This window comes from Lutra lutra, chromosome 2 (assembly GCF_902655055.1).
Source record: "Lutra lutra chromosome 2, mLutLut1.2, whole genome shotgun sequence".
Lineage (NCBI taxonomy): Eukaryota > Metazoa > Chordata > Mammalia > Carnivora > Mustelidae > Lutra > Lutra lutra.
Window position 1 is genome coordinate 92,534,112 of NC_062279.1, and position 17,422 is coordinate 92,551,533.

The 17,422-nt window shown below is 33.5% G+C and overlaps 1 protein-coding gene across 5 annotated transcripts in view; it reads left to right on the forward strand.

The window, feature by feature from the left end:
• CCSER1 (coiled-coil serine rich protein 1) overlaps window positions 1-17,422 on the forward strand; it is a 760,495-nt gene that overhangs the window by 468,706 nt on the left and 274,367 nt on the right. Inside the window, exon 7 of one of the 5 annotated variants that reach the window (XM_047717988.1) lies at window positions 13,975-14,014. The exons of the other annotated variants lie outside the window; for them this stretch is intronic. Within the exon in view, the coding sequence (XP_047573944.1) occupies window positions 13,975-13,983 (9 nt within the window). The 3' untranslated portion in view covers window positions 13,984-14,014. Of the gene's footprint in view, window positions 1-13,974; window positions 14,015-17,422 lie in introns of those variants that run through there. 5 annotated transcript variants of the gene reach the window in all.

Consider the following 17,422-nt stretch of genomic DNA (forward strand, 5'->3'; position numbering starts at 1 on the left):
GTGAAGGAATCGAAAAAGAATAAATTGACACCAAATCTGGGCAAAGTTGGTTAAAGAGAAATGGGTATCAGCTTTTAACCTATGTTTGTTTATATGTTGTTACAAACATATTGAGAGACCTATTAAATGGACTTTTTTTTTTTTTTTTTTTTTTTTTAAGAGAGTGAGAGAGAGGAGGAATGAGGGGCATAGGAATAGGCAGAGAGAGCGTCCTAAGCAGTCAACACACCCAGCGCCAGGCCCAGTCCCATGACCCTGAGATTATGACCCTAACCAAAAATCAAGATTCCGATTCTCAGCTGACTGAGCCACCCAGGTGCCCTAAATGGATTTCATTTTAATGATATTGATCCTTTATTTATATGATACCATAAAAGTAGTGTTAATCATTTTTGTCCCAGTTAACAATCAGTCTAGTGAGACCTAATCTGAGTGACTGACTGATTTGCCCACTGAATACAGTTGCCCTCCTACAGTCTGTGCTCAGATGATGAGTTAGTTAGGAGAATGCATAGTGGATTATTTCCTCTTTATGCCAAGTAATCAGCCATTCTTTAGGATTTAAGTAAGCTGTGGGTTTATTTTTATATTTACAACTGTTTTCTTTGGGGATTTCTATAAGCAGTGTACATATTAATGTTATTTCAGACATATAAAGTGAGAGGTCAGAAATTTTAAATGACTTCGTCTACTAGTTGTGTGAATTCAAGACAACAGCCTGGGATTTCTGACTCCAAAGTTAGTGACTTTTTACTGTATTCCACTATTGTTCAATTGATTCGTAGTAATTGATAGGAGATGATAATAAATAATGTGAGAACAGAAAAATATAAATATTTAGAATGAGTAGTATTATGGTTCCCTTACAAAGATGATCTCTAATAATTTGCTTTTCTAACACTTCAGTGATAACAATAATAATGCTAGCAGCTACCACTAGAGGCCAGAATGGAATCAGGAAGAGAGAAGGGAATTTAAGAGAATACATACCATAGACTATTGGGAGCATTCAGTCATGTGTTCTTATCAGCTGTTAATGTAAAAACTGGAAGAGATATCTGCATTCTATACCAGTTATATTGCTGGGGTGGTTTTGGGTCTAGAATCTAAATAGTGGTATGTAGGAGTGGTGCTTTTATATTTGATCACTGTTAGAATTTCAGGAATTTTATGAACTGTCAGTTATAAAACTAACATAGTCTTTATATAGTTTTTACGTCAGACATAAAAACTAAATTATATACACTTATAATGAAACACATTATATTTTTAGAAGGGTAATCAATACTCAAAACCCATTGTTTCCTATTTATTTTACTATATTCTACTATTAACTATTTACATCTATTGGATCTATATGTGGAAATATTATATAAGGGCTGCTGTGTAAATTTTCCAATTTTAGATACATATATGTCATTTTGGTAGCTTGAAATCAGCCACACAGGAGTTTTATGCCATAGGAATTGACAAAAACTACAAATTAGGGCTTTAATTTTTGGTAAGCCTGTTAAATATTTAAGACTGCACTATATTTATGACTATGTGGTTTCTATATTGAAATGTAAGTGTTTTGCTGCACTTGTCAAATCTCCCTAACCTTTGGCTTAACATGCAGCCCAAATCTCTTCGAACAAAGCAAGCTTAATAACAACTGTTATATTGAAAGATACTAATCTCAAAGTCCGTAGTGTTCAACTGTTCAGCTAGAGCCGCTCCCTTGGTCTGAGTTTTAATTAAAAAATCAACAAGTAAAAGGGAAGTAGGAAGAACAGACAGGAAGTGTCAAAGGCTTTCTTAGGGTACTTAATTTAAAAAATATTTAATATTTAAATATAATTTAAAAAATATTCAGTGATATTCACTAAGGAGTCAGGGTCCTGAATATATTGAGATTGTTTTTATACTTCCATCTGTATTTATTCATTAAAAAATATTTGAAGAAACTGAAGAGAATTGATTTTTAAAGCTGATGTATAATGAGTAATAATTACTTGTTTGCTAAACCCATCCAGAGAGTGGGGGATCTTACTCTTTATTGTCAACAAGAAAAGCAATATTATGATATGATTAGCATAGACAACTGTTCTAGTCTTTATAATAGATGACTTTAAAGAAAGTTGTTTATTTAAATATTCTTGGGGAGCATGGCTGGCTCAGTTAGTGGAGTATGCAACTCTTGATCTCAGGGTTGGGATTTGAGCTCCATGTTAAATGTAGAGATTACTTAAATAAATAAACTTTAAAAAGTGTTTTCTAAGCCAGGAATTTTCAAACAGCAATTTACTTCTCAGTTACTTTTTTATGTCGCATGGCAGTCCCACTTTTATATGCAGATTATTTTTTAACTTTAAGAAAGACCCAGTATTTTGGATTTGATTATTTATTTGATTTTTAAAATGAAAAGGAATTAATGAGTTTAGTATATCACGTTAAAAAATGCTCCTACTTAAGATTTTTCCCAGTGGTGTTCTGTTGTATTAAATTTTAATTTTGAGGTGGGTTAAATGTGGATAATTTGAGTGGAATCTCATACCTTTAATTTTGTTCTCCCTTTTTGAAGATCATTTGCAATTATTAAAATGCACATGCATATTTCCAACAGCTCTGAAAATGTTAACTCTTTTATTTGAAAAAAAAAAAAAAAGACTGAATTTGTGCCCTTAGAAATTTTATTGTCACTTTATTCTTCAGCATTAGTGATAAAAGTCACTGTAGCAAAGGGAAAACTATGTTATTTTTTTTCTTCCTTTTTTGTTATTTTTTCCACATAATTCTATTAACGGTATAAGAAGGGAATGTTTAATGTCTACAGAGAAAGTTTCTGTTCTCTTTCCTTTTAGTTTGTTCTGTTCTCTTTTGTCACTCTCTCATGAAGTTTGTTCATACTGTAGTAACTAACTGAGAAGACTACTGGGAAGAGATTTCAGGTAAGATGAGTAGTACAATTTCTAGAAAGATAACAGCTAATAAGAACATTTATCTAAGGTTGTTTGTAATCCCCCACTACTATCCATGCCTTTTTAATTTATATTTAACAGACAAGAACTGGGAATGTACCTAGCAAATTTCCTGAATTATAAGGCATTAAAAAAGAAAGAAAGAAAGTTAGATAAATAACAAAAAAAATAGTTAATGTTGTGAGATGAGTCTATTCTCATAATATAGCTAGATTAGTGAAGATCAGAATACCATTTATGTAAGAATCAATATAATTTACAAAGCCAGAAATATTTAGGTTTGTAATTGGTGGTAGAGTTCTTACCTATTTTCCTTTCTCTTGTCACAACAACCTAATAGTTCAAACTATTGAATTTTATTATCTCCAAAAATAATAATGGAAAATTTTCAAAGGTATTTTTCTAATTTTTTTATTTTAAATATAAGTCACATATTTATATAATGAACTTCACTATTCGTCATTATTCAGTGGGCATTTAAGAGTTTTTTTTTTTTAAAACACATTTCAGTAAAATGATTTCAGTGATTTTATAACTGACATCTTTTCTATCCGCACATATCAAGAGCAAATGAAAAGCCTATAGAATCCCAACTCCAGCAATGGACAATTACAGATGGGAGGAAAGCAACAGTGAATAGTCCTAAAGTAAGGAAATTTACCAAAAGCAAGCAGTTAGCCCTGTAAATGTAGATAGCACTCTAATAACTAGACTTCTTTTTATATTTATTTTTTCAAAATAACAAAATCGCAAGTTTCTGCTGTCTGCTTTATGTTTATTTGTGCTTGCTCAAAAAATGTGTTTAAAGTAAAAATTGAAAAAAGATGTGCCATTAAAACTGCAAACACAAGAAAATGAATGACTGCACTGTCAAATAGATATAAATATAAGATGTATTACCAGAATCAAAGGCCTGTGTTTCATACTGATGAAAGAGTCAGTTCATCAGGAAAACATAATTATACACGTGGATGGCCTATTTATGTAGCTTATAAATATATGTTACAAAAATCTGACAAAACTAAATGAAGAAATAGACAAATTCACATCATAGATAATTTTAACTGTGTTCTCTCAGAATTGATAAAACAATTACACATGAAAATCAGAAAATTTTCAGAAGATTTAAACATCATCAAGTTCTTTAACCCCACTGAGATTTATAGATTATTGCAATTAATAATAGAATTATACAATCTTTCCAAATCCATGTGGAACATCACCAAGACAGAGTATATGCAAGGTCATAAAAAAGTCTCAATAAATTTGAAATGTAGATGATATATATATATACATATATATATGTATATATATATATGTATATATGAAAAATGAAATTAAATAGGAGTCAGAAATGATTAACTAGAGAAACATCAAATATTGAAAATTAAACAACAAATTACTATATACCTAATGGGTCAATTTGAAAACTTTGAGGGGAATTTTAAAGTGTTTCAAGTGAGATGATAATGATGTTGATAATATAACACATTTGTGGTATATGGTTGAAACCATGCTTAGAAGAAGTTCATAGTTTTAAAAGTTATACTTAAAGGAAGAAAGTGCTATAATTGATAATCTAAGTTTCTTCTTTAAGAAACTAGAAGGGCAAATTAAACCTAAAGGAAGAAATAGAAAGAAACATGAAGAACAAACTTAATAAAATTGAAAAGAGATAATAGAAATAGGAAATTTATTAACCCAATTATTTTTGAGAAGTTTTTAAAAAAAAGGCTGAGGAAGAATAAAGAAAAAAGTAAGAAACACATGGGGCGCCTGGGTGGCTCAGTGGGTTAAGCCGCTGCCTTCGGCTCAGGTCATGATCTCAGAGTCCTGGGATCGAGCCCCGCATCGGGCTCTCTGCTCAGCAGGGAGCCTGCTTCCTCCTCTCTCTCTGCCTGCCTCTCTGCCTGCTTGTGATCTCTCTGTCAAATAAATAAATAAAATCTTTAAAAAAAAAAAAAAAGTAAGAAACACAAATTTCTAATGTCATCAATGAATCGAGGCAGGAATAATCAGTACTAATTCTAAAGACATTGAAAGAAGACAAGGGAATACTATTAACAACAGTTTGACAATAAATATAACAATGTAGATGAAAAGCACAAATTCCTTGACAAAAATCTAGCTTTTCAAAGTTACATAAGAAGAAAGTAAAAGTCTGCAAAGTCCAATTTCTATTAAAGAAATAGATTTTATTATTTAAAAAAAATTAAGTCCAGTAGTTTCAGTGCTGAATTCCATAAAATATTTAAGAAAATCTTAAGAAAAATGTTATGCCAAAAAAAATGAGGAAATACAGGAATATAGTATGTTTCTCAGCATGTTAGATATGGCCAGCATAAACCTATTAAAAAAATCTGGCAAAATCTTTACAAGTAAAAGGAAATTACAGAAAAATTCCCTTTATAAATATAGATATGCAGTATTTTAAAAATTATTAAATGAAATTGAGGAACATATAAATGAACAATGACTTAGTTGGTTTTATTACAGGAGTACAAGGTTTGTTTAACATCCTAAAACTAATCAATGTAGTTCACAATATTAATGAACTAAAAGAAAAAAGTATGTGATTATATTAATACATGTAGAAAGCATATTTGGAAAACATTGAACACCAATTTATGGGTCAAAATAAAATTCTAAGTACATTAGTAATAGAAGGGAACTTTTATTCCTAGTTAACAATCATATTTAATTATACAAAGTGAAGTACAAAAATAGTACAAAGTGAAACTTCTCCCTGATATTATTAGCAAGGTAAGATGCCCACTCTCACCACTTTTAATTAGCATTGTGTTAAAGTCCTAGCTAGAAATAAGGCAAGAAAAAGCATTAAAAACCTTAAATATTAGAAAGAAAATGTAAAACTACCTCTATCAGTAGATGACATGGTTGTTTGTATTTACATCCCTAGGAAATCTATTAAGAAGTTAGTAATAAACCTAGCAGGAATAATGAAATGTGAGATTAGTCTGGTTCAGGGATACAAAAATAAAAGGTTGCAATAAAATTATGTGTTGCTCCATAGAAAATTACCTAGTGCATGAAAACAATAAAGGTTTATTATGGTTTCTGTGGTCAGGACTTTGAGGGCAGCTTATCTACCCTTCTGGCTGAAGGCCTGTTATGAAGTTGCACTCAAAATGTCAGCCACGGATGCAGTCATATGGAAGTTCGACTGTATTTGAGGATTCACTTCTAGCTCCTTCGTATCCTATTGTTCAGAGGGTTCAGTTCTTCACTGCTGGTGGCCAGAGACTGTTTCTCACTGTGTAGGCAACATGGTAAATGGCTTCCCAGGAGTGTACAATCCAAGAGAAATGGAATGACACAAAATGAGCAGTGCCCTTTTTTTTTTTTTTTTTTTTGAGCAAGGACTTTTGTACCTTAGTCTCTGAAGTAACATATCATCACTTTTGTGAAATTTATTGGAAATAAAGAATAGACTTGTTAGTGTGGGAGGGCACTATACAAAGATCTGGGTACCAGGAGGTGAAAAAATGTTGTGGCCTTTGCTATCCAAAGCTACCATAATATACCTTTTGGCCCCCAATGATGGATCCCTCACGGTGCAAAGTACACTTACCCCTCCAAAGGCCACCCAAAGTATCATTCTGTTAGAGTATTAGAATCTCATCATATAAAGCTTGCAGAGTTGTAGATAAGGCTTAAGTATAGCAACCCAAGTTCAGTTCTCTGCTTAAAGACCTGTAAACTAATGCATAGGTTAGTAGTTTCTTGTTTCAGACTTAAAGCCTGGAAATGGTTCTTTACAGCTTTTAGTTTTGTCTTTTGTACTCTTGGTTGTTCCCTCCAAGTCATTCTCCCCCCCCCTTTTTTTTAATGAAGTTAGCACATGTTTACTTCTGAATAGTTATCTTACTCTTATGTGTGCTTGTAGATGTAGATTTCCAGAGGCCTCTTTTCATTTTGCACTCTTTCTGTCCATTCATGTCCAATTGCAGAGTGTTTCTATGAATAGAATTCTCTTAAATTACTTTTAGATTTCTTGTGGCTCTTATTAGAGATTCATCCATTCCATTAGACATTCCATTAGACAAAAGCCACATCTACAAATATCTTCAAAATAAGCCCTTCTTTAACTGAAGTAGTTGATGAACAACCCCTTTAAGCTTTTAACATTTTAATTATTTGGTTGAGAGGATCTGTGAGACATACTCTAAAACCTTCAACAGGATACTGTTTGTCTGGCTCAACTGGGTATTCTTCAGCACTGCCTTTCTGTATTTCAGAATAGTTCTACATCTAATAAATAAATTTCTACAGTAATAAAAACTGTTTACATCTGGATTGGTATAGTTGTTGCATAGGCTTATATTTTTATCAGAGTTCATCAGATTACACACTTAATGTGACAAGACGTGGAATGTCATCACATTACTGATAGCTCCATTGTTCCATTTTGTGCAATCTCTGTCCTTCCTTTGCAAGACCTGTAAATGAAGCATGACCATTTATCATGCAGATGAAGTTAGGGCACTAGTGTCAATTCTTACAAGTTATATGAAAGCTTAATTTTCTCATTTTAGAGTAATGTAAATTAAAAAAAAACAATATGACACAATATTCATACAAAGCAAAGGATCCATTCTATACTCCTTGAAGAAATCTCTAACGTAGAAAATGGCATATCTTAGATTCACTGAGAATGGATAGGTTTCTGAATAAGAATGTTCTGCTTTTGTGAGGCCCGGCTTTTTATGAGGCTATAAAACCTGATATGGAAAATAGATAAGAAGGGGAAAAGCATAATTTCATGGCTCTTCTGTTATTTAAGTAACCTTAACTTTCAACAGCCCTTTAGGAGAGATTAGAGTAGGGAGAGAAAAATTATTTCCTAATTCCCAGCTCCATTTCATTAACAAAGTCCCACTGGAGGAAGTATATTAGATTGGTAAAAATCACCAGTGTCTGAAATCATGAAGATCTAGGGGTGCTTCTCACTTCTGCCACTTAATAGCTGTTACAAGTTGATGAAGGTTTTTGAGTCTCGCTTTCATCACTTGTAACTTTACTAACCATCCCATAGAGTTATTTGGACAATTAAACAATAAAATATATATAATAGGTCATCACAGGTAGAGTATAGGGAAAGTATCCATGAACAAGAGCTATTGTAATTATTTTGCTTGTGTGATTATTAATGAATGCAAACCAGGTGACAAATATGAGAGATTTCTTGGGGCACCTGGGTGGCCCAGAGGGCTAAGCCTCTGCCTTCAGCTCAGGTCATGATCTCAGGGTCCTGGGATCAAGCCCCACATCGGTCTCTTTGCTCAGCAGGGAGCCTGCTTCCTCCTCTCTCTCTGCCTGCCTGCTTGTGATCTCTCTCTCTCTGTCAAATAAATAAATAAAATATTTTAAAAAAATAATAATTGTGAATTGGAATTGGGTGGTGATGGAAAGAGAAAAGCAAGGATAACTGACAGTTTTAATTTGAGTAATGGGCCTGTTCTTGCCACCTCCTGAGACTGGGACTAGTAGAAGAGGAGTAACCTGTGTGAGAGAGGAAGGAAACAAGAGTTCTGTTTTGGCCAGGTTAAGATTGAGGTGTTTATTTAGACATGCTAGGACATGTGTCAAGTAGAAATTCAAGTTAACATTTACAAACCCAGAAAGATTAGGGCTAGACATACATAGATTGAATATTCACGATTACTTAGATTCTGTTTAAAACTATAGAAAAGAGAACTTGTAACTGAAACCACAGCAGGATGCTCCAGTATTTAATGATGAGAAAAATCAAGAAAAAGAGTGTCCAGTAAGATGGAAAGAATACTAAGAGCGTAATGTCAAGAAGCCAAGAGAAAACATGGCTTTAAGAATGCCAGCCTGAGGAATGGTGCTGAGAAGTAAGTATGACAAGAAAAGAAAAGATGAACAATTATTGGATTCTGGAAATCCACTAATTCCAAAAATATATTACATAAGCATTACAAATTTTGATATGTAAAATGACCTATTCAAAGTGTTCGTTTATAAAACAACAACCTAGAATAGAAATAGTAACCATTTCCACCTGGTTCTCAGTTGTTAAGTTACTGGTTCATTTATTTACAAGGCATTGGTCTTTGAATAATACATGTCCTGAGAGAATTTCAAAATGTATTTTAAAATGGAGAACCTGGGTAGCTCAGTCGATTGTGCATCCAACTCTTGATTTCAGCTCAGGTCATGATCTCAGGGTTGCGAGATGGAATTCCTGGTTGGGCTCCATGCTGGTCACGGAGCCTGTTTAAGATTCTCTGTCTCTCCTTCTACCCACCCTGAAAATCTCTCTCTCCCTATCTATCTATCTATCTATCTATATAGATACATATATAGATATAGATAGATAGTATGTAGATAGATTGATCCATAATTATATATATTATTAAATTATATATATATATATGTATTTTTTAAAGTAAGACATGTTTAGTTTTGGAAGGATATTGTAAATTTTATTGAACTAATAAGAATGATAAACAATTCATTTTTGTGAACAATAAACCATTCAAAACAAAGTTCATTTTACCTGAATACTCTCCATGTTGAGGTATTATTTTTCTTTTAAAAACTGTTTCAGTATTACTTAAGGTTAATACACTGCAGAGGCAATGTAGCATAGTGATGACAGTATACTAGTCTGTACAGGAAAAGACTTCTCATATTTTAATATTGGTTCTCTTGTGTGACTTTGGGCAAGATGCTAATCTCTTCGTGAAAATCTGGTCTTTTCCAAAAATGGAATTACTAAGTAAGTGAATGTTTAAAATCATTCCTTAAGCATTTTTCCAGAATGCTTGCATATTACTACTCTCCCTTTGGGTATAATATATTCATGTAATAAAATACTTAATGTTCATATATTATTATGTTGCACAAAGAGTATTTTGAGCATAAAAAACAAATCACAGATAAGTTCATGCAGAATATGGAGTTCAAAAATATGCAAATTGAAATATATTAAAGAATACATATATATGCATTATACTTGTGTGTGTGTATATATCATACTAATATACTAATATATACTAAAGTCACAAAAAGAAATATGGGTATATTAAGCATAATCAAGATAGATTACCTATGTAGAGTTAGTGAGTAGGAGAGGGGTAAACATGTACAGGTAAGGAGAGGATGACAGGACTTTGTAGGTATCATTTATTATATTAGCACTATATTTCCTAATGTGTTTCTTTTGAAATCATTATAAACTCATAATATTTTCGTATATGTGTTTAATGTTGCACTAAGAAAATCAGTCTTTCCAAATTATTCATACCCTGAATGGCTCCCTGTCCACCAGTCCCATCCTTTACAACATTATTTAGCTATGTATATCTCTGCCTGTAAAAATTGCAGAAATATGTTGGGTACTTCTTTGTGATCAGTGTGTCTTGTGATATTTATTTGATGTCAGCTTCAAAATGAAGTGGGATCAAGGTGAGAAAGCCCACCCGCCAGGGAATTCTTTCCTGGTGTGTGTAGTTATATTATCTGTTAATCATGTGTACTATTTTATTGCTTACTTAAAAACAGACAAACCAACCCCCAAAATTGGAACCCACAGTTTTAACAACAAATGCCAGCCTCATTATACCTGAACACTGTGGTTGTGTTATAATCATATTCAGTAATTAATCAAATAACCACTAATACGGTTTTGCTATGCATGTCTTTCTTTTGTCTTCATGAATCCAGCATTAATGTCTCAGTTGTAATACAACTCACATACTATTATGCAATATGATGGGCTAAATCTGGCATCAAGAATTTCAGGCTGCAACATTGCAGATACACAGCAGATAACACCCTGCAGAATCTCCAGGGGATGCTCTGAGCGTTCAACACTTCTTGGTCGGGGGGCGGAGAGCAGAGAGCCACTTAAGCAAATGGTACTGTGGAAAGCCTACCATTGTGTTCCTCTGAGACACATTTTTACTGAAATTGTGTTTTGTTTTTGTTTGAAAATCAGAAACAAAGGCGTATTTAATTACAGTGAAAAATGCCTATTTTTAATCACTGAGTATATAAAAGATGGCGTTACACATTTATTTATTTATTTACTTTTTATTTTCAGCATAACAGTATTCCTTGTTTTTGCACCACACCCAGTGCTCCATGCATTCCGTGCCCTCTCTAATACCCACCACCTGGTTCCCCTAACCCCCCCCCCCCCCCCCCCCCCCCCCGCCGCTTCAAAACCCTCAGATTGTTTTTCACTTATTTGTGGAGCATAACAAATAGCATGGAGGACAAGGGGAGTTAGAGAGGAGAAGGGAGTTGGGGGAAATTGGAAGGGGAAGTGAACCATGAGAGACTATGGACTCCGAAAAACAATCTGAGGCGTTACACATTTAGATAACATAATGCAGTTGCTTGGAAGAAATACCAACCTTAAAGTTTTACAGATGATCAAAAGTGTTTTAGCATCTAGTGACTCATTTAGATGGAGGGCAGTTATTCCTTAAGTATTTCATTTTAACCTTAATGAAAATAAAAACCTGAGAAAACTATTGCCTTTATCTTAGTATAAATTTACTAATAGAAATACAGATGTTTACTACTTCGTATATAGTTTTAAATAGATGAATCTTTGTTGCGTTTTTGAGGAGTAGCTACTAATAAAATCAAAATTACTTAAATTATCTTTATGACAAATAGGTGTGAGAACAAATAGATCTATTTGTCTTCTCTTTTATTAGACATCTTTGTAAATAAGAGAAGAGGAATTTTTAAAAAATGAAAAATTAAGAAAGATTTGATTCACTTCCCTCAAAAATATACAAATGTTTTGTTATCCATGGTCTTCATTAGGGATCAGCTAACTTTTTTTCTGTAAAGTTCTGGCCATAATGTCTACATTGCAATACAACCAAGTTAGAAGTTGTAACAAAGCAGCTATAAAACATAACAAATGAGCATAGCTGGAGTCCTATAAAACTTTATTTACAAAAATAGGGAGATTTGGGTTTTGTCCTGAACCTGTCACTTTATACTACTTCAGAAAGACATGATTAAAGTTTCATGAGGAGGCATTGTGTGCAGTTAAGATCCTTCGTTTTAGGAGCCAGAATATAGAGTCTCAATCCCATCTCTGCTTACTAACTGAATATTTCTTTTCTTTTCTTTTTTTTCCCCCCTAAGATTTTATTTATTTATTTGTCAGAGAAAGAGAGCGCGAGCAAGCGCAAAAGCAGAGAGAGCAACAGGCTGAGGGAGAAGCAGCCTCCTCGTCCCACCCCCCGCCCTAGGAAGGAGCTAATGTAGGACTTGATCCCAGGACCCTGGGATCATGACCTGAGCCAAAGGCAGATGCTTAGCTCACTGAGCCACCCAGGCAACCAGCTGAATATTTCTAGGCAAGTTAAACCCTGGAGATAATGTTAACATATCACTTAGGTTTTTGAGACTATAATGTGCATTAATGTGCTTAAAATGCATGGAATAGTATTGCACACATAGCAAATTCTCAGTATGTATTAGTTTCCATTTTATTATCATTACAAAGTCTGAGGACCACTGTTGAAATAAAGAGCATGGATTTGCCATTGAGAAACCTTGAATTCAAATCTTAGATTTATAATAATCTAACAGATTATTTCATTCCATTTTATTCAGTTTTGAGGAGCATTTGGTTTCCTCACATATAATAAAAGGATAAAAATTAATTTAAATTTTATTATGAAGCTTAGATTTAAGTTCTGTCTGGCAGTGGGGAGGTCTAAGTAAATGTTAGTTCCCTTCTCTCCCTTCTCCTTCCCTCCTTTAAAAAAACCAAAAACACAAAACGTATTCTAGCATTAGTTCAAACTTGTTAGCCAGATGAGGCTTTGATTCTCAGTTTGGTAACACATTCATGATTCTTAATTTCTTATAGAACTGGCCTTTGATTGTGGTATTTCTATTTCTTGCATGATCCAGAATTGAAGTATGATCCTTGAGCCCCATTTTTGTGGCAGACAGTGTCCTAAATACTGCTTGTTCACCTTTCTAAATCTCTGACCAGATTGTACAATTTTATAGTAAATTTTGAGCAGATGTCAGTGATAAATAATGTCCAAAAATAGTACCTATTTTTTCTAAAATCTTTCAAAAATTCCATTTTTTCCCAAAATCTTGTTTTTAAGAAATATTTATAAATGCTTGCTGAAATATAAGTCTGTTTTTAAATCATTTTCTTGCAAGAAATTCTGTTACAGAAGTGATATTCTTAGCTTCTGTTTCAGCAAACATGCAATTCCATCCTCATCTTCCCCCAACAATTCTGCTTTCCCTAAAGGTGGCACTGTGTCTAGATTTACCACATATGATTTAAAACATTTAATTAGGTAATCCAAGGTAAAATTTAATTTTAATGCACTGTTACCTGAATTAAATTATGTTATGTATTTCTTATTTGGGGCTTTCCAAAAAGTTTGCGGTCAGCATATTGTTTTGTTTCACTTAACTCTTTGAATATCTAGCATGATTTGGACTCATGGTTGTAGATAAGGTGTGGATTAATTCAGTATCTACTAAAAGTTCTGTGTCCCAGTACACAGAACTTTTCAAACCTAAGGCTGTTTTGAAACCTAAGGCTGATTTTCTAATATTATAAGGCTTCCTCATTTAGTACCTGTTTTTTTGGGAGAAATTTAACAACCTTAGACATTTCCTTGTCTGGGGCTTTGTCAAATTTAACTGCCACTGGAGAAAAAATTTCAACCTGGAAGTATTCTTGAATTGTTTCTTCTGGACATTTCTCTGTATTAAGTTGACATCTAAGACTATTTATCTTACTGACAAATTGCTTAATACCTACCAAAGCCCTATATATATTTTTTCCTTCAAGAAACCTTTAGAAAAGAAAACAGTTTGTTTGGTAATGAGTAGTGGTCAAAAAAGCAGTTAATATTGTTAGGGATACATATAACTATGTAGACCATGGGTCAAAAAACTGGGGGCATTGATTTTGGGAGCAAAATTCCTATAGGTAACACCTACCACTTTGTGCATACAGCAAACATAAGAATTTATTGTTGAAAGATAGTCCACAACTCAAGTGTGGATTTGAGAATATTGGCAATTTTAGTAATGGAAGAGATACCAGGATTCCAGGGATGTGTGTGTGGGGGTGGTGGTTGTAAGGGGTGTTAGCACATGTGTGTATATGTGCACAGTGTCTGTGTGTGTTGGGAGTTGTTGAGTGCACGTATTTGAATGTGTTGGGGTTGGGAGGCAGGATGGAAAAGGCTCTTAAAAACAGGTCCCAAAAGCAAACACCCTAAATATATAGTTGTCATCTATTTACTTCCTTCCTGTCAGATTATATTTGACTCTTAACAAACAAACAAAAAAGGGATGCTTCTAAAAAGTACGCTGGGGCATATGTCTACATTAATAGTCTTCACTTCTGAGTCCTTTCTTGGTCCTGTTTTCATCTCTTACCCACTTTCCTTTTTAATTTACTATTCCCGCCTCTTTCCTGGCATTAACTTTCATCTTTGTTTCCTGTGCACTGATCTTTCCTCCTTTTGGTAGGAAAACAAGAAACAGATTACCCACTACCCTCTGTCTTTTGTATTAGCACTAGGATATTTTATATATATATATATAAAATATATATAAAATATATATATATATAAAATATATATATATATATATACACACACACACACACACACACACACAGATATATATATAGAACTATTTTTAAGGGAATTTTTGGTTTGTGTAGCCAAACAAAGCAGAAGCACTAGGATATTATATATATATATATATATATATATATATATATAGAACTATTTTTAAGGGAATTTTTGGTTTGTGTAGCCAAACAAAGCAGAAGTAACCTGGGCTCTACTTTAAATCTCATAAAATAACTCTTCACACAGGATTTATAATTTCCTAGTACTCTCCACCTCCTCCTTCACCCCACCGCATACATCCTTTCATTTTTAATTACAACCCAAAAGAAATGGTATTTTCCTGTTGGTGTTTCTGATACCATGGTCTCTCAGCTCATCATGCTTCCCCCACAAATTGAATTCCTGTTCATGGGATAATAAGCAGCTCTTTAGCTTTAATTAAAAGAATTTACCTTCTCCTATTATAATAATTTTTCGTCTAAAAAAAAATCTCACTATTCCTGTAGCTGTTTATTTCAGTTAGCTATTTTCCTGATTATAAACTTCCATGAGGCTTTTATTCACCATGTACAGAGAGTCAAGTTGACTATCTACCACAAGCACTATGGAACTTTTCTCTGTAATTACTAAGAATAAAACATGGACAAGAGTAGTGACTCTATTCCTGTTTGTGTTTGAAGAGTAGTTTTTCTATTATCTGTACTTTTTTTTAAAATTCCCCTCAGGTAAATACATATGACTGGGTTGATCTTTTTTTTTTTTTTTTAAGATATATTTATTTTAGAGAAAGAGAAAGAGGGAGAGTGAGCAAGCAGGAGGAAGGGCAGAGGGAGAGGAAGAGGCAATCTCAAGCAGACTCCCCAATGAACATGGAGTCCAATGAGGGGCTGAAATCAAGAGACAGATGCTTAACTGATGGAGCGACCCAGGCACCCCCCACTTTTTTAAAAAGATTTTATCTTTAAGTAATGGGTCTCAAACTCATAACCTTGAGATCACAAGTCATATGCTGTACTGACTGAGTCAACCTGGTACCCCCAGGTTGATCATTTTTTAACAGAACCTTATAGACACCAAAGAGCTATATTGATCAATTCAGCAACAGTTACTTCAAACTTCCGAGAGATGCTCTTTATACTCTGCCCTGAAAATTTAAAAACATTGAAACGAAGATTGTCATAGATTTTTTCCCAGAAAATATGATGCCTAAAAAGGTAATATAAATGAAATGTAGTGAATATTCAGTAATGATAAATCATTGTGAAAAATGGGATCCATTTTTAATAATTAAAAAATAGCATTGGTAAGTCCCAAATGGATATAAAACATTTCTTTAAAAAGTAACATTGAGGGGCGCCTGGGTGGCTCAGTGGGTTAAGCCACTGCCTTCGGCTCAGGTCATGATCCCAGGTCCTGGGTTCGAGCCCCACATCGGGCTTTCTGCTCAGCAGGGAGCCTGCTTCCTCCTCTCTCTCTGCCTGCCTCTCTGCTTACTTGTGATTTCTCTCTGTCAAATAAATAAATAAAATCTTTAAAAAAAAAAAAGTAACATTGATTGTAGGATGCAGCATAGGCAGATGAAAAGGAAAATCCAGATATAGTTTACTTTACACTTGGTTAGGATAAGTTCAAATATCATTTGTCCTAAGAGTTTAGTTAGGAAGTATAGAAATTCAAGATAGTAGATTTAAAAATATTCTTATCAATGAATAAACAATAACTATTGTTATTTGGCTTTTGATGTTTTTTATTTCGTTGAAGAAGACACCATCATGCCTATAGTCAGAAGCTAAGTGGAGAGAGTTAGACACAGTAAACCACTTTTAAAGTAAGATATTTTATATATATTAATTTTGCTCCATTTCTCTCATGACTTCTTTTTTTTTAATTGACTCTCTGCTTGAACTTTGTGGTTTATTTTTAAGTTTAATATTGGGTTATGTGGCATTTTATTTGATTGGCTCTTTACTATAGCTTATATGATTCAGAACATAGACTCATGTTCTGCTGTTCAGTTTTTCCACAGATATTCATTGAATAACAGTCTCTCAGGCCACAGAAAGAAAGAATGGAAGAGGAAGAAAGGAAAGATAGAAGGAAAGAGGAAAGACAGTATTTACTTTCAAGAAAGAGAAATACAAAGTTCTTACATTCAGAAAATAAAGTCAAGTTTAAAGATAAAGTTTCTATATGTATGGGGCATTGTACAAAAAATAGATCCCCACAAATTAATATGCTGAAGCCCTAACCGCCAACATGACTATATTTGTAGATTGGACCTTAAAGGAATTAAATGAGGTTATAAAGATGGGGCCTTAATACAATATGACTGGGGTCCTTACACTAAGAGACACACCCACATGGAGCATTGGGGCATAGACCAGCATAGTGAGAAAAGCATGTAAAAATAAAGAGGGAAAGTGGTCATTTGAAAGCCAAGGACAGAGGTTTCAGCAAAAACTGAACTTCTCAACACCTTAGTGTTGGACTTCTGGCATCCAGACTACGAGAAAAGAAATTTAAACCACCATTTCATTATAGCAGTTCTAGAAAACTAATGTACAAGTCAACATCCCAGATAAAGAAACCAAGCCAAAAGCAGATTTTATACAGGAAATCTGAGAACTTTGTCTGTTTTACTAGTACATAGAGGACCACCAAAGGAATGACACAGACTTACAATATTGATCAAAAAGCAGAAATCAGCTGCTTGTTTTTATACATTCATCTGTGCATGTGGTAAGAAGCCTTTCTGTTGGTAATAAGAAAGGGGCAATGCTCTCTGTGTGATTTCACTGTTAAAATGGCCAAGAGTTTAAG